General features: G+C 44.5%; 1 protein-coding gene and 1 long non-coding RNA gene across 2 annotated transcripts; both read right to left on the bottom strand.

Annotated features, from left to right (window-relative positions):
* Window positions 1-1,783: 1,783 nt before the first annotated feature.
* On the bottom strand, window positions 1,784-16,711 carry PPP1CC (protein phosphatase 1 catalytic subunit gamma). The gene is made up of 7 exons (XM_064392233.1): window positions 16,456-16,711; window positions 7,599-7,730; window positions 6,368-6,598; window positions 5,149-5,253; window positions 3,999-4,222; window positions 3,475-3,609; window positions 1,784-3,032 (listed from the first exon to the last, which is right to left on the bottom strand). Exons 1-7 carry the CDS (start codon window positions 16,508-16,510, stop codon window positions 2,943-2,945), a joined length of 972 nt encoding a protein of 323 aa, XP_064248303.1. The 5' UTR covers window positions 16,511-16,711; the 3' UTR covers window positions 1,784-2,942.
* On the bottom strand, window positions 8,390-16,449 carry LOC135282442 (uncharacterized). Its single transcript, XR_010348610.1, has 2 exons — window positions 15,999-16,449; window positions 8,390-13,992 (listed from the first exon to the last, which is right to left on the bottom strand). It is a non-coding gene; the product is annotated as an uncharacterized LOC135282442 (long non-coding RNA).
* Window positions 16,712-20,212: the final 3,501 nt, after the last annotated feature.

The raw sequence follows: 20,212 nt of genomic DNA, 5'->3' as shown, positions 1-20,212 counted from the left end.
AGCTCTGCTGGGACCAGGTCCTGATGTTCCAAGGAAAATTGATGTGTTGTTGTTGAAGCCAGCCTGACTCGGAGCTGAACACAACAACAGCCCTGACACATCCAGAGCAAACCAGGAACAGGCAAAAATGACCTGTGTGGAAAACCAGCCTTTCCACAGCTGGATGGCAAGGACAGACTTCACCTTGGAGAAAACACAGAAACACCCCAGTGCCTCGAGGGCACCTCAGATCTCACCACGCTTTCCAGGGCACACAACAGGGATTGAAGAGAATTTGGATTTACCACAATTTCCTGCTACCTGCTGTAGAGACCTCTGGCACAGCCCACTGCCTCTCCTCACCCCAATCCATTCTTTGCAGCATCCACAGAGCTCTGGGCCAGCAGGAATTGGTGTTGGGCTGTGGGCCTTGGGAGGCTCATGGCTGCTCCAGCCATTCCTTGTGTCAGCTAGATATTCCTACAAGTGTCATTATGGGAAAACAATTGGCAATCAGCATCTACTCCTCCTGTTCTCCTCAAAAACAACCCAACCCCAACAAACGGCCATAAAATGTGCCTGAGTGTGTCAGGACCCACAGCAGGAGCAGCAGCCCCTGCCCTTCCCCATGGTGGGACAGGACCCAGCCCCTCCACCCCAGGGAGCCTGAGGAATGACCCAACCTCGGGGAATGCAGCCAGGCAGAGAACACAGCCCAGAATAGGCACCTGTGTCACCCAGACTGTGTTTGGGGAGAGAACAAAACAAGCCACGGAGGACAAAGGTGTGGCACGGGCAGTGAGGAGGGGTGACAGTGTCCCTGCCAGAGCAGGCACATCCCAACCGGTTCTGTGTGCTGTCACCCACAGCAGCAATAACAGAGATGCAGGGTGTTGGACAAGGAGGGAGAAAAATTATAGAGCTATAAAGGAAACCACAAATGTGATTCAAATGGTGAAAGTGAGTTTGTGAGAGAGCCTTACCAGGTAATCTGTGACATCTGATCTAGCAAGCTCAGCAGAGGTAGTTAGAGGTTTTTGATTAATCAGCTGTAGAGGGAAGGGAAAAATGTCTTTGATTCAGAGAACTACATTGAAAAAATAAAGTCAATGGCTGCAGACTGCCCAGAAAAAGCATTTGTGGCAAACAAGTCCCACTCACTGCGGAAGAAGAGGGGAATTCAGTGGGACACCAGAACAGAGCTGGGCATTCCAGTGACAAACTTGTTCCTCAGCAGATGCAGCAGTGCTGCAGCTGTCCCAGGGCAGGGACAGGGTAGGAACCGGCCGCCTCCTCTGAGGGCTGAACACCCCGTGGCATTTTCCACACGGCAGTGAAGCAGCCCAGGCTGGCCCTGTGGAGGCCGAGAGCCTGGAGCTGGCACACACCTCACCCACCCCCACAGAGCCTCCTGCCCCAACAGCCAGCACTGATAAAATGAACTCGGGTTCCCCATTCCACCAGAAATTTAGTTCTCTAATTGAACACCAGAGGAAATGGGTCTGGTCTCAGCTCCAGCTCTCTCAGAGCAGCACTTGCACTCAAGGGCAGCCCCTCAGTGCACAGAACAATGAACAGGAGCTGAGCTGAGCCTGCCCTCCCACGCCCGGGTGCTGCTGCCCAGCCCCAAGCAGGGCTGTGGCAAACACCAGCTCAGGGCCAGCAGCCCCACGTGTGGTGCTGCAGGAGCTGCACCCCTCGGCTGGGAGAGGCCTCTGCCTGAGGCTCCAGACCCAGAGTTAAACCCAACACTGCTGTTCAAAACCACCTCTTGCAGCTCAGACAAATCCAAACCAAGAATCCGTGGGTTTCCAGAACAATTTATTTCTCTACGTCAGGCCCTTGGAGAGCAGTAGTGTATATGTTGTGATAAACTGACACTGAGAAGATTTAACAATTTCTTCATTTAATAAGTGATTTTCACTACATGATATTGTACACTGTCATCTGTTCAAAAAAGATCAACAGTTTTTAAAAAACAAGATTCTGTGAGAGATTTATATAAACCGGTGATCAAGATCAACACCTCTGGTTGGCTTATCAAGCGAGTTTCTAGGTTTCTTTGTAGAACAAAGTCTTTATGCTGAAATGCACAAACCCCTTCCAGCAGATCCAGAGCCATTCCCATCACTCCCAGAGCCATTTGTGTCACTGCCCCGGGACTGCTGTCTCAGCACTGGGATCTGCTCGGCTGAACACACGGAAACTGTACAAAAACGTGTTCACTCTGAGCATGGACAAGCCTTTCTGTTTGCTATTTCCAGCCAGCACTTCCTTTTCTCTCCGAGAGGAAGGCGTGGATGGGAAGCCCGGCCAACTCGGCAGGGGGGTTGTGTACAAACGGGTTTCTAAGCGAACTTTGGCTTCAGGAAGGAGACACAAACACTTAAAATAATGGCTTTGTCATTTGAAGTATACAGAGAGGGATGTGTGTCTGAATTAAATATACATCCTACCAGTGGTGCTGGCAAGGTTGAAGGTTATTCCTAATGTCGACAGCAATAAAACTAACGTGTACATGACAAGACATTAAAAGAAAAGCAATCCCTTTAAAACAAAATTGAACATAAAAAAAGTTCACAGTGGTTTGTATAAACAGCATGTAATCGCTGACAGGAACAATCTCTACTCTCACAGCACACGAGTGCCCTCTTCAGATCCTAAAGAACAAGGTTTACACTACTCATGGTACGGCCCCGCCAGCCCCGCGGTTACCCGGCTGTGGGGAGATGCTGTGGAGTGTGCAGCTGGAACACCGACACAGGGGGGCTTTCAAACTCTTTTCCTGGGAGGGAGGAAAGTCTTTCATTCGCTGTTACAACCAGCAAATGCCATTCATCAAATGGAAAGGAAAACCACAAACACATTATCTATTTTGAGCAAGCTGAACAGCACACATGATAGGTTTAAAAATGGAGGTTATAGACTATGATACAAGTCCCAACAAGGCAGTGCCAAAGTGACTATTTCTTGGCTTGTTTTGTGATCATACCCCTGGGAGGTGTTACAGGTCTGCTGGAATTGGGCTTCTTCTTCTCTGCAGGTTTCAAGATCTGAAAAGAGAGAGGTCGTTCAGCAAAAAGTTTTAGCTATCTTCCAGCCCAACAGTAATTCACTGGTAAAGGCACTACATGGTTCTGGGCAAGGCTCAATGTGCCAGGAAATCAATGTGTTTCCTGCTCCGAGCTAGGCCAGGCCCTGGGATCAGCTGCTCCAGAGCCCACAGCAGTGGGAGCAGCTGACAGCCAACTGCTTAGCCTGGGTGATTTAATTCCAGGGTAAAACAGTTCCCCTACTCACATCAGCACACGGTTATCACCTTTTTGAAGATGTGAGTAAAAACACTGCCCTGCCTACATGTGACAGCTGTAAAGATCTACTTGAAACAAGTCTTACTGTTATTTAACAATTTAACAAGTAAAACATTGATTCAAAACAGCACAAATTTAATGTGTGACCTCACTAAAGAGAAGGGAAAATCTTCAGATACTGTACCTGGAAAGAGCACATTAGTGTTTCATCCACGCTCATCATGGCACCCGCGTTATCAAATTCTCCACAGTAATTTGGGGCAGAAAACAGAGTTACCAATTGTCTTTTTGCAAAAAACTCATATCCATCTTCAACCACCTTAAGAGACAAAAGCAGAGGTGTTATTCTGGGCAGCTTCCTCCTGACAAGGTGCAAAGCAACTTTTCCAGGGGCAGCAGCTAAAAACCTGGCTATGTTTAACAAGCATGAGTTCAAACTTTTACACTGAAACAGGAGCATCACAAGGACCAGCCCAACAACAGAGTCCATTAACAGCGAGAAAACCCTTGTTCAAGAGAATCAGAGTTTATATGAAAATGTTCATTATAAAGGTTGTTGAACATTGGGACACATTCAAAGAACCTCATACATATTTACAACTTGGCTGGACAAGACCCTCAGCACTTTGGCCTGACCTGGACCAGGTGACCACCTCAGGACCCCCAAACATAAATTATTCTATGCTTTAATGTACAAAATGAAAATACCTGATGAGCTCTACATATGAGATCCAAATCATGCTTATGGAGAAACTTAGCAACCACTTCAGCACCAAAAGTGAAGGACACTCCTCTGTCATTTTCACCCCAGCCCAAGACATCCTTGTCAGGGTCAGACCACAGCAGATCACACAGGAGGCCTTGGTCCGGTACATCCGTGGGGCGCATGATTCGTCTGATCTGCTCCATCGACTGCAGGTCTGGTGACAAACCTGTTCACAGGGAAGACACAGGCAGGCCCCAGCTTAGTCCAGCTTTGCTCTGCAGCACTGACATTCATCCAGGACAAAAATAACTTGGATTCAAAGTGATTCACCACTGCCATTTTACGTAGCTCAGTGGCGACATTCGCTGACGTTTTTTAAATCCAGCATTTGTTCTAAAGTGTTTGGAACAGAAGCCACTTTCTAGGAGATTTACTGGGAGCAAGATAAAGCAAGGCCATTTCCACATTTTACAGGATTACAATGATCTCACTAATATTTTGCAAGTGTCTGATAAAAGAGCTGTTAAATAAAAGAGGCATGAATGCCAGGAATCACAGGAAATGCTCACTGTGATGATCAGTAAGATGAAATAAAATATCAAACCAATCTCATTCCATTTTTCACTGATGTGAGTCCCTGGGCAACTGTAACGACTCGTAAGTGATAAAACATTTAAGGTGCAATCTGTATTTTATGACCAGAAAAAGCTGCATCATGTGGCATAAATCAATTTCTACGAATTAAACCTATCAGGTCTTACTCGGCTTGGAGCAACCTGACATGGTGGGGGAATTCTACTGACTGATCCCCAAGGGTCCTTCCAACCCAAACCACTCTGGTTCTGTGAAAACAAATGTTTTCAGGACAGACATTGAACTCCTGGTCATCTAAGTCTAAAAAACCCCTACAAGGACTCTGTGCTCTGAAGGAGAGGCTATTAAAGGTGCCTTTGGTGGAAGAGGAAGAACAGATCGTGTCTGAACTGGCTCCATGATTCACAAAACTGACACTCACTGAGCCCAACCCTTCCTGATACATGAGCCAAGGCAGAGAAGAATCCCTAAGTTTTGAAGCTTCAGCAATGTAAACATGAAACTGCCATGACTGAGTTTTCCAGTTCCTCAAACATCACCTAAGGAACTGCTACTCACCCCCGTGACAGCAGAATATTTTCTCATCCACAATAGCTGCAATTGGTAAACAGTTAAAACAGTCTGTGAAGGTTTTCCACAGCTTAATGTTGTATCTTCTCTTACCTAGGAGAGATTGGGGAGAAAAACCCAGTCAATGTGCTTTTCTAACACAAACAAAACAACCTAACTTAGCTGCCTGAATTTTACTGAGACTTGCAAAAAGTCAGCATTAGAGCTTATACATAATTGATATTTTCTGACTTATTTAATTGTTTAAATGGCAAAGGCCTCTCAGTGTGGCACAGCTTCAAGGACACCATAAGTCTGTTCAACAGTTGGCAATCAGGCTCTCCGGTCCCAACTCTGCTTTGGCAAATTATCCCTTGGAGAATTTGATCTATTGCAGAAAATTTTGCCATTTGCCATTTCTTTCAGGGGAAGACAGCAATTCTTGAAAAGCAGATTTTCTTTAAAATTCTGCTTTACCACATAAACTCACTTTCGGCAAATAAACCGGACCGAGAAATGAAACAGGACTGAAAAACAAAACTGCCACAGTTTGATGAATTTGAAAGGGACTCTCCCAGATATGAACCCTGAACATATTTGTGATATATGACTAAGCCTGTGATTAATCTCTGAGGAGACAACTCTGAAATACCACACATCTTTGTTTCCTCACAGGAGGAGAACAAGACATGGAGCGCACATCTTGTCATCATCTGCAAGCCAAGTGTGTCCCACCACACAAGTTCCAACATGCTTCAGTGCACAATTAATTTAATATCAGCTCTACATTATCTGGATTAAATCACATCCTTTGAAACAGGAACATTGGCTCCTACTTCACAGCAAAATCACTTGTGTTTGGGTAAGGTCTACGTACAGCCCCCATCACACAGTCTGTACATATCATCATCAGATGAATGAAACACAAGTGAACCTCTGTAATGCTCATCAAATTAAATTCTCCCATCTCTCATTAAATGCCCTTGTGAGTTTCACCAGTGAGAATTGTTAGTTAACACAGCAGCCAACAAATAAAATTACCCACTTGGTTGCTGCTTTGTAGTGTGAGGCTCAGACTCCCAGGGGGCCAGGGGAAGGACAGACTCCCCTCTGTAAAACAGGCCAAGGACCCCTCTGAAGAGCACAGAGGGCATTTCAAGTCAGGAAGGAGCCATCCAACACTGCCACCCCGCTGTCCCCAGCAGAGGCACACATGCCTGGTACTTACATTCATCATAAAACCCATAAATTCTATTGATGCTGGCACATTCGTGGTTCCCTCGGAGGAGGAAAAAATTCTCTGGGTATTTAATTTTGTAGGCCAATAGAAGACAAATTGTTTCTAAAGATTGTTTTCCTCTGTCAACATAATCACCAAGGAACAGGTAGTTGCTCTCTGGTGGAAAACCTCCATATTCAAAGAGTCGGAGCAAGTCATAGTACTGTCCATGGATGTCACCTGCAAGGAGATTCAGACACGACACTTAAGTGACCCTTCACTGCATTGTGATTGATTCTAGACAAAGAACAAATCAAAGATGCTTCAGAAAGAAACAAAGCTTGCAGTTAGATACCACCCATAACATAATTATCAAATTTTGACATCTATGCAATGGTAGCTACACAAAAATATTTGTGTGTATAAAACAAAATTAAGATTCCAAGAAACCAACTGTGTTTTCTGGAAACACCCAGTAATTCAAATTCTGGCAGGGAAACTGCATCAAAAATGAAATTGGTATTTCTGCCTTTGGTTTAAATCATGGGCTTGTTTCTGACAAGCAGAACACTAAATCATGATTCTAGATTACCAATATTATAAATATGGAATGAGCTGCTTCAAATAGAAGTCCTCTGGTTTAGAGTTGGATAAAAAACTATTTGCTGGAAGCTTTCAAAATTGCATTTACTGAGGCTTTAATGTTGACATTCTTCATTCTTTTAGCATAAGCAGACATGTACATGTGTGCAAAATGAGCACTGCTGTATGCAATACAGTGAGCCCAAACTAGAAAGTCATTCCAAGAAACAGTACAAAAATCTAAGTTTCCAGGAGGATTTTAAAATACTGTCAAACCACTGCTCGGTTTTGCATGACAGCACATTAAATACTGGGGCTCCTCATTGTTTCCCCTTGTTCAGTCACAATTGGGCCAAATATTATTTATTTGATAACGTCTTTCCAAAACTTCATGTGAACAACTCCTCCAACCTGGTGAAACTGGACCAGTTGAATTTTGGGTTTGGATTATTTTGGTCCCAAATACAATTCCCACGTTACCCTCTCTGCACTCCTCTGCCCTACATATCCCAGCAGGGTTTTATCTTGCCTTTTGCTACAATTATTTATTAGTTTCACTGTTAGTAAGTGAAAGTAGCATCTGGCACTTGTTCTCTGCTTATGGTCTGCATTTACCTGACACCTCCCCCAAGATCAAACCAAAACTCACAGTACTCACCACAGATTTTCAGTGGAGCTTCAAGTTCTAGTAGAATAGGCTGACTCAGGAAGATTTCTCTGGATTTCAAGCACAGTCCTCTAATTTCATTCTCCTGGAGTTGGACGTTTTTGCCTGGTTTTGATCCTCGCACTGTCAGGAGGAGTCAGAAGTCAGTTATCAAAACCAGCAACATCCTGGTTATTTTAAGAGTCTGACTAAATGCCAGAGCAGCACTGAATGAGAAGGTACCAGGCTAGGATTGGTGTGCTGGGGTGAAATGGCAGTGCCAGGGAAAGGGGAGCGTGTTCTGTTCCAGTCGTATGTTACATTCATTGAACAGAATTCATGGCTCAACACTTCCCCCGTTAAAAATGTCACATTTGAAATAGCATCAGTTTAGTTCTATTTAGTTATAAACCCCATCTTGGACAATGTGACTATTCACATGTTAATTTTTAGTGAAGCAGTTATGTGTTTGTTCTCTGGAAGCTGCCTGAACTTGAGCAAAGGCTGTCTGCCACTCAATCACCAACCAATGTGCAAGTTTCCCTAAATCAGCAAATCACCTCACCCAACCTAAACAAGACCACAGCATCAGTAAATCTTGCACTGCAGCTGGAAAACAGGGAAGAAAAACACACACATGACTGGAGGGTAAGGACTATCAGTAAGGAAATAGTTTTGGATGATGATGACAAAGCAGCTGCCATCATCACTGCCTTTGAGCAGGGTAAAACACAAGCCAGGAGGAGACCAATCTCCCAGCCCTTCCCAAAGCACTGCCCCCTCCCAACTCCCATCCCTCACTGCTTCAATCTCCCCCACTGCAACAACTCATGAGAGTTTGTTCCCCTAACATGCATTAAAGCTTTCCTTCCTGCTCTGGACAAGGACATCAGCCTGACCTGAACAAGTTCCACACTCCTGCTTTTGTTGCCCACAAATACAAAGGACATTTCTACAGCAGCAGCACTGTAACTACAGCCCAAATTGCACAAAGCAGCATTTATCAGGGTTAAGACTGGATTTTAAAAAATTATGAGTATGCCATTACTGGTGAAGCCTATATTTTTATTTGTTGTCAAAACCAGTGACAACATGTAATAGTGATAAGGCTGAAGAAAAAAAAAGGACTAAGAGCAGCAGTCATCTACAACATAACCCATTGGTTCAGCTGCAGCAAAGCCAAATCACCAAGAACCCGAGCCTCAGACAGCTGGAAATGCTCTGCCAACACCTCCAGCAACAAAATCCCCCCACAGCTGAGGCTGCCAGGTCAGGTAACTTACTGTGAGCAGCTCTATGGCACTGAGACTGAAGAATCTATGCCCTTATCCAAAAAGGTCTTGTCTTTAAATGCAAAAAAAAGCAAGGAACAAGCCTTTCAAACACAAGAACCCATGCAGTATTCTCTTCCTGAAGTCCTGAATAACTTAGTAGCTAGCTACCACTTCAGTCTAATTCCTTTGCTACTGTTTCACCTGCAAGTGAGAAATCTGCAAGCTGCAGATGACTCAAATCTCTGCCATCGCTGCGCTGCACGGAGCCAAGTGAGAACTGCAGTGGGAAAGGCTGGGGGTGCTCGAGGCAAGTTTTAGGAACAGCAAGAACAAAAAACAGTTGTGTTCCAATTTCTCACTAGCACAGAAGCTCCTGACTTTTCCACAGGCCTCAGATCAAGCACAGAAAACTGCTCAGTGAGGGTGCACCTTACCTAGACCATGAATAAGAGAATGGCTGTGGAACAGCCATGGAATCCATGACACTGGATGTGACCTCTGCCAGCACTCGGGTGCTGCTGCCACAGCAATCCTTCCCTGCATGCCAGACCCTGCCAGGGTGGCACTGCCTGCCCTGCAGAACCACTGGCAGTGCCCTAAACCCCACCACCCTTCCCCAAACAACCTCCAAAATGAAACTCCAGCCCAGATTACGTGGCATGCTCCCGGTGACATTCCTGTAGGACAAAAGCCATGCCTCGCACAGAGCTCTCTCTCAGGCTCTCCCTGCTCCTCTGATCCTCCCTGCCCACGTGTTATCACTCACCACTGACACTACATGCCAACACTGGAATTACCACTGCACTTCATGTCTTTCATTAAAACCTCAGAAGTAATGAAGCATGTAAATGGAAGTTAAATCTTTGTCACAGCACTTTATCACGAATGAGGCTTTTCATCCATGCAGTAATTTTTTCATCCATACAGTAATTTTCCAAAGACTCCTGAGCAACAAGCAAGTTACTCAAAATGCCAAATATCCAGAAGCAATAACAACAGAAATTTTTAGAATTAAGTGATAAACTGGCTGAATTACAAATATAAAACTGATTGTAACTTAATCCTAGATTTTACAATCACCTTTTTTTTTGAGATTATACAAAATATTTAGTTTTCTGTGAAGACAAAAATCTAATTTGACATGATTTGGTCTTCTTAGAAATTGCAAAAACCAAACGCTGTACTTCACATCCATAAATTAAAAAGTACAAAATATTATAAAGACTATGCAATGCACTGAGTCACTAAAGCTCATGAATAAAGCATGTGCACTCATTTTTGATCAAGATTAAATGAAGATCTGAACACTGTTTCAGACACAGGTTTTCTAGGTTTTTCCGATAAAATTTTATTGAACTGTTATAATCCTCACAGAGTTTTAGTCACCTGCCTGTAGAAAACCTTCACAAAATGAAACAATGCTTTGCTGCACTTCCCAAACTCCCCAGGACAGATGCCATGGATGAAAGAACAAGAAAATTTGGTTCAGCTCTGCCTGCCAGTGACATTTTCACTGCTTTGTCCAACACGAAACCTGCACAGAGGAGACAAGTGTGTTCAATTTCTTGTGACATTAACATGTTTGTCCTGAAAAGCTGGGAAAACAAAAGTGGGTTTGGCTCCAGAAGAATCAAAAATGCAGAAGTGCATCTTGGTTTGAGAAATCCATATTTTCAGTGCAAGGATTTTATCATCTACAATGAAAGAGCTGGCACAGAAATGCAGGATATTCAGTCTTAATGACTTTTTAAAAGGTTTCTCTGGGTCTTCAAGTTACTTAGTCCTTCTAAGAAAGGCAAAAATAGAACACTATGAAAAATATGTTGTGTTTACAGTTTGTTTCTCTGCTTTGGACCACAAGAAGGCAGCTTGTGGAGATCAGACAGTATAATACTAATTGACAGCTTGGTCATGAAGTAAAAGAGCAGCTCAATAGTACTGTACAGGCACATTTGCCCTTTCAATGCATAAAAAATAACCTCTCAGAAATGACATCCTGGAACTGACAGTGGAACGAGCTAAAGATTAATCATTTGGGGAAAAAATTCAGCCCATTTCAAGGGCTATTTTATTTGTGCCTGAACACGCTGCTGCAGTATTTTCAGATAGGAAAATATTCCCACCCTCTTTAGGCAGGGATGCTCCTGTTCTTAGAAATGATTTCTCTGGAGCCTGAGTTTCAGTGTCCAGTCTAGGCAGTCTTCTAACAGGTAAAATCTTACTTACTGTCTTACTTTCTTACAAATAGGAGAAGTTGTGAAAAAATAAGGTCTCCACTAGATGGAAATTACTACAGAAGAAAATCCTTCCCTGCAGCCCAGAGGATCTTTGCAGAGGTACTGCTCACAACACAGGCTCCACTATTAAATTTATCCTTGCCTTCCAAGACAGGGAGCAACTGATGGAAACAAGAAGCCACCAACTCTAAAATGAGTGCATTATAAACAGAGCAGCATGACAGGTGCCCAGCAGAGGCGGGGAGGAAGGAATAGGAAGAAAAGCAAGAACTTGAGGCACCCAGTCATTCTGGAGCAACAAACAGCAAGCACAAAGTGTCGCTGCAGCTGCCAGGAGTCAGAACACTGCCTGACATTGAGAATTTATTCTGCACTTCCCTGGGAGGGATAAATGGGTCAGGAGCTGGGGGATCAAGAATGTACAACAGTCTGAGACCATATGCATGCAGAGTACAACAGACTCCCACATCCCAACACACCCCCAGCATTTTCCAATCCTTGCTTTGGTGCCACACAGCCCTTTACGTCAGCCAAGGTTAACATGAAAGGGACAGATACTTAGAGAAGCAGTCAAAAATAGCAGGAAGTTCAAAAATGCCAGAAATTGCAGTGATCCAAACATCTCATTTCCATTCAGTATTGCATTACAAGAAGCAGCTGAGATACTGTCAACTGAAGTGTGAGAATCAAGTTCTCCTACAGAAAATGTTTTAAGAAAAATAGTCTATCTACAGGTCAGTTCATTTTTCTGGCTTATTAAACAAGTCTCTCAGTTTCACCATATTTTACGTTAAGACGTCTGCAATCATAGTGACATTTCCAAAAATACTGCAGGTTGGTTTTAATCTAGTTTTTAGCAGTTCCCAACGACAGTTTCACAGTCAGTTTTGCACCACAGGCACAAAGGGAATAAATAACTTGAAAGTGGCTGATGTAAAAAAGGTTTTACTTCACTGCAGGCACTACCAGCTTTGATCAGATCTCTTCAAATTCAAAACTGAAATGGAAAAGCATCTCCTCAGTGCACAAGGCTCTGAAAAGTTCTCATCTGCTTTCTAGTATGTCGAAAGTTCACAGCAGCGTTATCAAATGGAAGATTCTGCACGACTACAAGTTTTTCATCTTGTAACATATTTCCACACTGCAGACAGGTGAGGAGCAACAAGTACTCACACTGCTCACAAACAGAGGGGACAAATTCCTCCACTTCTCTGACTGGGCAACAGGCACAGAATTTCACAGATTTCTTTGAATCCATGGCATTGATAAGAATCTAATGCTGGTCTTTGGAATTAAGAGTTTCCATTTCCTATTCTTAGAAACTGCTGCACCACAGCAGGAAACAATTAACATCAAGCTACACAAACTATGGAAAATTATATGGTTTGAGGTCAAAAAGTGTTGCTTGTCCATGAGAAACTTCATCACAGCATCACAACTCATCCATGAGTAAATGTGACATTTCAGATTAACATCTCTGAGAATCATTCTTGCTCCAGTATATGAAGCTAAAGGGCAAGCAACCCTGCAGACCAAATTAATGCTGTACTTAGCAGAAAGGTGGAAAAAATTATAGGACTGTATTTGTGAGAAAAAAATCTTCTCTGTGGTGAGCAAAATCTTATCTGTGCTCTTTAGCTCAACTATTTTTAATAAGTAGATGATAATCTTTCCCCATTTAAAGCAAATTAAGAGAGAATATCTCCTTGACATCTCTACAACAGAGAGATGGGAATAGAAATCTGTGGGTGTATAAACAGAAACGTTTAAGGATTCAAGAGTCTTTTTGCAGATTTTAGTGCACTAGCCAGGATTTCAGTTTTCAGAATGGCTACCACCACTGTAGCCTCGTGTGCCTTTATCCACAGTAGCCTCCATTCATGATTCAATTTTCCCTTCAATTTCCCTTGCCTGCAGAGGATGCAGCACGGGAGAGATCTGCAGAAACACATTTCAGCTTGGGTCACTTAGGTATGATGAAACTGTTGTTTTACCCATTATTTATTGTTACCATGGTAAGACTAACACACTTCAATCCTGTTTTTCTAAACAGGTGACTGTGAGCTCCAAACCAGACCCTACTTATCTGCAAAGGCTGCCAGCACACGAGATGAAGGAAATGGATAAGGGGCTCAGGTTCTGGAAGCCCATCTGACCTGACACAGAAAGGAAGTCACACTCAGGCAGTCTCGGGATTTGTCACTCATTCTTTACTGAGGCAAGCAGGAATTCTGCCATTTCCTGGAGCCCTTTCCAAGACCATACAGGTGCCATTGATTTTTTATCTTACAAGGAGTTTTTAGCACCTTCTTGTCTGCTGGTATTTTTGACTCAGCACACACAGTTGCTGCTTTCAGTATCCCCTGCTAGAAGGGGCAAAATTTGCTCTCAGGTTTGACCCCTTTTATTCCTCAGAAAGGTGAATTAGCTCCATCAATGTTTGAGCCTTTATCAAATATCAAGGATACTTTAAAACATTTCAGTACTCAGTGCAGGATACTGTTACTTACTACGCTTTGCAAGTCTTATTCTCATGGATATTACAGTTACCAAAAGTCACAAAGTCAGACAAGCTGTACTCAGGAAATTGCTCCTAGCAGGACACAACCCTCATCAGTGAAGAAGGGAGAAAATACCAATTTGATTACAGCAAAAAAAGTCAGTATTTTCAATGATTTCCCTGAATGGCTTTCCAAGGTTGAGAACAATGCTACTGAAAAATGGTTTTTTGTGACATTTCAATGCCAAATGGTTCTGTACTATAAACAATTGGAGCAAGGAAGACTCTTCAAATATTTACCTTAGAATGAGAAGCTGAAGTATACATTTCCAGGCCTTTTAAAGAACAAGCTAATAATTTCACCTAAATAGCCTAACGTGGGTGGGAGAACATCACTATTTGGGGGAAAAGCAGGAATAATGTCAGTTGAGCAGAGGAGTCAGGATGGAAAGCAACTAAAATCCCTCACAAATACATTATTAATACCCTGTATTAAGGACAAAAGCAAGAATGATTTATTATTCACCCTTCACTTTACCTCAACCATTAGACTCAATTCACTGCTCTTCCAACAGGGCAATGCTAAGGCACGTGACAAAACAATACCTGAGTGTACCTGCTCACTGATTTCCAGTATTTCATCAAAAATCTCCTTAGCACTGGGGTTTAGAAAGGGCTAAGGCCCCTGCTCATACTCTTTAAATTTTTAGTAGCAAAACCACCTAAAGTTAGCTGCTATAAAAATGTGTAAGTATTTAAAGTTCAAAGAGAGCTATAATGAAATACCAGATTGCTCTAAAATTACAGCTTGCACAAGGATTTGGGCAATTCAGTTTGTGAGCTGATTATTAAAGCAGATTTTGCAGTGTAGTCGTGCCTGAGTGTGATTTCAATGTGTGTGCAGGGGTATCGACACAGAGCTCAGGGCACACCACACTTTGTGTGACTGACATTCTGCACTTGTGCTACCAGAACTGCACTGGAAAACAGCAATTTGTTTGGTCTAAATCTAAAATGCAGTGTGTGCTGAAATGCAGCAAGGTTTTAGGAAAAAAAAAGCATAAAAATGACACTCACAAAGGTCAGTCATTACTCTCTGTCTGGCAAAGACATTTAGAACAGACATTTAATAATCAGCAAATAAAGCACTAGCAGAGGTTACTAACACCAGTAATTGTTTTAAATATTGAAAGACAACCATTGCCTCAAGGAATCCAAAATCCCAGCTGCAGCATTAATAAAGGAAAAAAAATTCATTTCAATTCTGGCAGCTGATGCAACCTCAGGTAACATCTGTAATTGCATGAAGCACCTTCTGATTTATGAACTCTTATCTGCTCCAACCATCTAATGCTGATATAAACTGAGCAAGAGCAGAGCACATTGACATAGCACATCTCACTACTTTTTGAAACTTTAAACAGAGAAATCACTTGCATTTCCTTTTAGGAAAGGTCTAATCCATGCTTTTAAAAATTGAACTTCACACGTTGAAAATGCTGCATTAGTTACACTAAGGGAAATCAGTGAGAACTATAACTAATGAGTGCAATTCGACTGAGCATGTATTAATATGTCACCAAACATATGACATACGAGACCTGACATTTACAAGTCGTATTACTGGATTTTCAGGAAAATCCTGGTCTAACTTTATGAAGGGAAGTCTTTAAATAATTGAAACCAGGGCGGTTTAAATTGGTAACAGGCAAAACCCAAACCGGATCAGAGGAAAAACCCCATTTACTTTTACTTATTCAATAATCCCATAATTCATCTACAGGATTTTTTAACTCCAATTTTCTAGAGTAGAATTTCTGTTCCTCTGCCTGACCTTTTGCTCTCCAAGCATTACACAAGCAAAACCCTGTACGAAGGAAAGTGTGTAAGAAAAGATATTTCTTCATTTTTCTCGGCAACATCTCAGCTGACTTTGGGCCAAATGGAAAAAAGTTAAATCCCTGACCAAGCTTTTCAAAAGTAAGTCCAGACGAGATGCCTGCCCTGACACACTGAGGCTGGATCAGGACAGCTTCCTTCTCTGAATAATTATGCTTTTCCTTGATGCCTGGAAGAGAATTTGTCACTGGCAACTTCTCAGTCTTTTGACCTAAAATCAGCCGATCCCAGTCCAGTGCTGATCCCTGCAAGCGAAGGGATGATGCTGGAGACACCCCCTGCAACTTCCAGGTTTTCCTTTGATTTACAAAGTCCCAGGCAACTCTTTTCATCCCAAAGCACCAACAATAGCAGACAATAAGCCCTTTTTCAGACAGTCTGAAACACCAAACCCCAACCCTCCATTCACACCTAAAAACCCACCATATGTTACGAATTAAGAGCCAAAATCCTGTGGCAGCTTTAATGCAAGCAGCTAATCAAAGCTAAATCCAGCACACACCGAAACCCACGACAGTCTCCTCCCGACTTGCTGAAAAGCTGCCTCAACACTCTTTAAACACGCTGAGTCTTATTTCCAGAGCCCCGCGACTACCCAGCCATGCACTGATCCCATGTGTATGCACGAAAGGCAAGAGAACACCCCAGGCTTTTTAAAAGCCCTTCCTACAAAACACTACTAAATTAAGCATCCCCTCACTGGAACGCAGGGCTAGGTTAAGCATCCTTTTAGAACTGCAGGGGAGGAGAAAGGGGCAGCCGGCTGGTCCCAGCATTGCACCGGGGGATCAAAAGGCAGAAAAAAACCACACGCGGGCTGAGGGGAAAGTTGGGGCGGCGGGGCCGAGCCAGGCGGGGAGGCGGCGACCCCGGGCAGACAAAGCGCCTCTCGCCCCTCCATTTTAGTGCCCCCTCAGGCCCCGCCGCCCTCCCCCAACCGCGCTGTCCCCGACCCTCACCCTCCAGCAGCCGTTGGATGATGCTGTCGATGTTGAGCTTGTCTATATCCGCCATCGCCTCTCAGCGGCCGGGGCGGAGCCCTCCCCGCCGCTCCGCTCGCGGCTTGGCCGGCCCGGCTCCGCTCTCCTCGTTCTGTCTCGTTTTTTGCCCTTTCCTGCTCCGCGCCTTCCCTCGCTGCCTCTGCCCCCCCCGCCCCCTCAGCGCAGAGCCAGCACTGAACAAAATGGCCGCCGTCCCCTCAGCGGGCTCGCCTGGCGCACGGATACCACGGGCGCGACGCGGCCCGTCGGAAACCCTTTATAGGCCGGGCGGGAAGAGCGGGAGGGGTGGTGCGGCTCCGCTTGCGGGATCCTGCCGCTCCCCGGACGGGAAGTAGTGCGGCGGTGCCGCCTCCCGGTGTCGCGGCAGTCGCAGAGCAGTGGTGGCGGTCACAGAATCCCAGAATCCATTAGGTTGGAAAAGACCTCCGAGATCGTCGAGTCCAGCCTATAACCGAGCCCCGCTATGTCACCTAGACCGTGGCGCCGAGTGCCACATTCAGTCGTTCCTTGAGGGACAGGGACTCCGCCGCGTCCCTGTGCAGCCCGTTCCAATGTCTAATCACCCTTTCTGTGGAGAAAGGTCTGTACCTGGTAGGGTTCCTGCACACTTGGGGTCTGCAGGGAGCAGGAAGGGGTCACCATGTCCCTCACACCGTCCCCCCTCTCGGTCACGGCCCCTCACACCCGCATGTGAGGGAGATGGTGGCTTCATGTGGGATTTTGGGGCCACTTTAGGGCTGGGGGAGCACAGCCCTGATGTCCTTCACCTCACGCTGAGCCATCTCTGCCTCACGGGTTGAGGCAAAGTGTCCTGAGCAGCTCCAGAGCGCTTTCAGGCACATGGCTCTGCACCTGCAAATCCTTCAAGAAACAAACACACAGCACTTCCAAGTCCTTGCAGATGAAGGAATTAACCTCATCGCTCAAAAGCATCTCGCTGTTTATTTCACACTTCTATTATTTTATTCTATATGTAGCCACAGCTAGGCTACATGCACTTAAATGAGGTTGTGCTCATAAACTGTGAGGTGTTTGTCCGGGGCTGTGCGGGCCTTTCCCACCGCTCAGTCTGTACCTCGAGTTGAATATTGTTGAATTGCTTTATTTACTCCTATTTTAATTCGCAGGGCTGGCTGTGCCGAGCTCTTTCCTCCTCCCCTCCCTTCCCTGGGTGGATTGCTCCCACTATCCTGCCGGGTTCCTCCTGCCAGCAGTTATACAATATTCACTGCGGCTCATTGCTGCGCCGGGGCCGGAGCAGAGTTCGGATTCGTGCGGGTGATAAAGCAAAGGACTTGCAGGCTCAGCAGACCTCAGGTCTGCGGGAGGAAGGAGATAAGAGGATGCAGAGTCTACCTGAAACACAGGCTCCAGCCCCTGGCAGGAGCAGCCTCAACGCTCCGCTTCTCCGAGCGAACACTTATCGTAGGGAGCACGCCCAAGCTGATATGCTAATCTTAGTCACGCTGGTGTAAACCCAAAGTAACCCCATGGAAAACAATGGAGTTACTTCAGATTTACTTCAACGTGACAGCCTTTGCAGATTTACATCTATTTTTGTGCTGCACCTTCTCGGGGAACGGCCCCCTCCGGCTCTTGCACCGAATGCTTTCTTTCTCTTTCAAATCCTTCCTAATTCTGCAGGGTGAGTTGTTCTCTTGGACTTAGCTGAATTATTTAACAAGGAAAATTGGTCCTGTGTTTCCAGAGGAACCTTCCTGGCCTTGTTTTCATTTCTGGAAATATCTTCGTCTCATCTCACCCTTCAGCTGTTACCTCCTCTCCAGAGACAAGTCCTTTGGGGATCTTTGAGCACCTTTAGTGGGGTGCTGAGTCCTTTTCACTCCTGTTAACTCTCTGGGAAATGGGATGGAGGGGAAGAGCTTAGCAACCCAGGAAATGTATTTGGGAATTCACCTGGAAACTCCATACCTCTGAAAGGACAAAGTGAGCCCTTCAAAACAAGGTGGGGGCAAAGAATCTGTCTCACTTGCTGAACCATATCAGGCAAGGTCCAGAGCACTGATAATTCTTGTAAAAAGAGGTGTAGCCGGGAGGTAAGAAGAGAAATGACAGATAAAGGTGAATCTGTAAAGGCCTCGTCATCACCTTTATCACCAGCTCACCTTGTTCCAACTCCAAATCTCACCAGCAGCTGCCAACGCTTGGTGTCCTGTTCACAGGGGCTGGATTTTTGCACAGGGTCTTTCTCATTCTCATTAAAAAAAAAACCCTTCCTTATCAGTAAACTCCGTGGAGAGACAGAGTTATATTAAAATGCCACCACAAAATTATCTTTTTAATAAGGTAGCTTTTCTCTGCAGGACATAACCAGCCTCGCCCTGATTAGAAAAGGGACCCAACCAAAGCATTATAAATATCATGAAACTGTTTTGTTCTCCGGTGTTGCTCACAACAATGATTTATTTCTAGAAGAGGAACAGATTTATTTCCAGAGAGGGAACAGTCAGGGAAATCCCTTTGTCCTTAAATTCTGCACATGGGCTTGAAACATTCCATAATTTTGAAGCTCATGCTTCATATACCAACAACTCCACCCCGTCTTTCAATTTATCTACAATTCTTTTCCTACTTTCCTACCAGCTAAATACATGGTGATGAAGTATTTGTTCAGCACGAATTACTCAGAGCTCACAGCTTTGAGACCTCTGGGTCTTTTCCTGCTTTCCCCCCTTGAAATTCCACAAATCACCACTTTGGTCTCATTTCTTGGAAGCCTCTGTATAAAACACCTTTCCCCACTGATTTGTCCTCGCTCTCCCTTGCGAATGTTGCTTTATTATTGTGTTGTTACTCATAATCTTGTTAAGTTTAAGAATATATCAATTGTACATATAATACCCACCTACATATAGAAGAAAAATAAGATTTCAGTATTGTTCTGTACATATATAAAAAATATACATGCACACACATGCATATACTGTGAGTACAATATAATACATATTTACACCATGTACACAAACATACGTGTGTGTATATATGTGCAAAAAATTATTAAATATGCCCTGATTTATCCCTGTTTGTAGGTGGATCCTGAGAAATGTGAGGCACCCACACTTTTAGATTACATATTTGCTAAGCCCATGAAATTCAGTGTACAGTGTACAATTCAGTGTTTGTGTACATTTCAAACAAAGATCTACACGGGCTCTCCAAACGCTGCCAAAACAAGAATGGGTGACTTGTGGGTCAGGTGTTATTTTTCCTAACTCGCTCCACAGCCAGGATTCCAATGTTTTCATAACTCCTACTGTTTGCACCCAGCTTGCCTGGTGTTACAATTGAGATAAAGCCTCATGCACACCTCTTGCTTTTCATGCCTAAAATATTTTGCTAACCCCCAAATTTCAGCAGGGTTTTGGGGGTGGCTGGTGCTGATTTGTCAGAAAAAAGAGAAGCAGCTGGAACAAGCTGTGAGGCTGATCTGGAGATGGAAGGGTCTGTGTCCTGCTCCAAGGGGAGCTGCTGACGCACAGGCAGGAGTTTTCTTAGTGTCATGTTTTATTTACAAAACACACAGATCTCCCTGCAGCAACAAAACTTGTGGATCCTGCGCGTTCCTGCGCGGAACCTGGCGAGGAGCTCGGGGCTGGCAGCTGCTCCTGAGCTTCCAGCTTTGCCTTGGGGCTCTCCAAGGACTCCGGCCTTGTGCAGAAACTGAATGAGACCTCACTCCCAGCCAGCCAGCAGC

This window comes from Passer domesticus, chromosome 17, assembly GCF_036417665.1.
Source record: "Passer domesticus isolate bPasDom1 chromosome 17, bPasDom1.hap1, whole genome shotgun sequence".
Taxonomy (NCBI): domain Eukaryota; kingdom Metazoa; phylum Chordata; class Aves; order Passeriformes; family Passeridae; genus Passer; species Passer domesticus.
The sequence above is the reverse complement of the archived record's forward strand: the minus strand, read 5'-3'. Positions and strand labels throughout refer to the sequence as shown.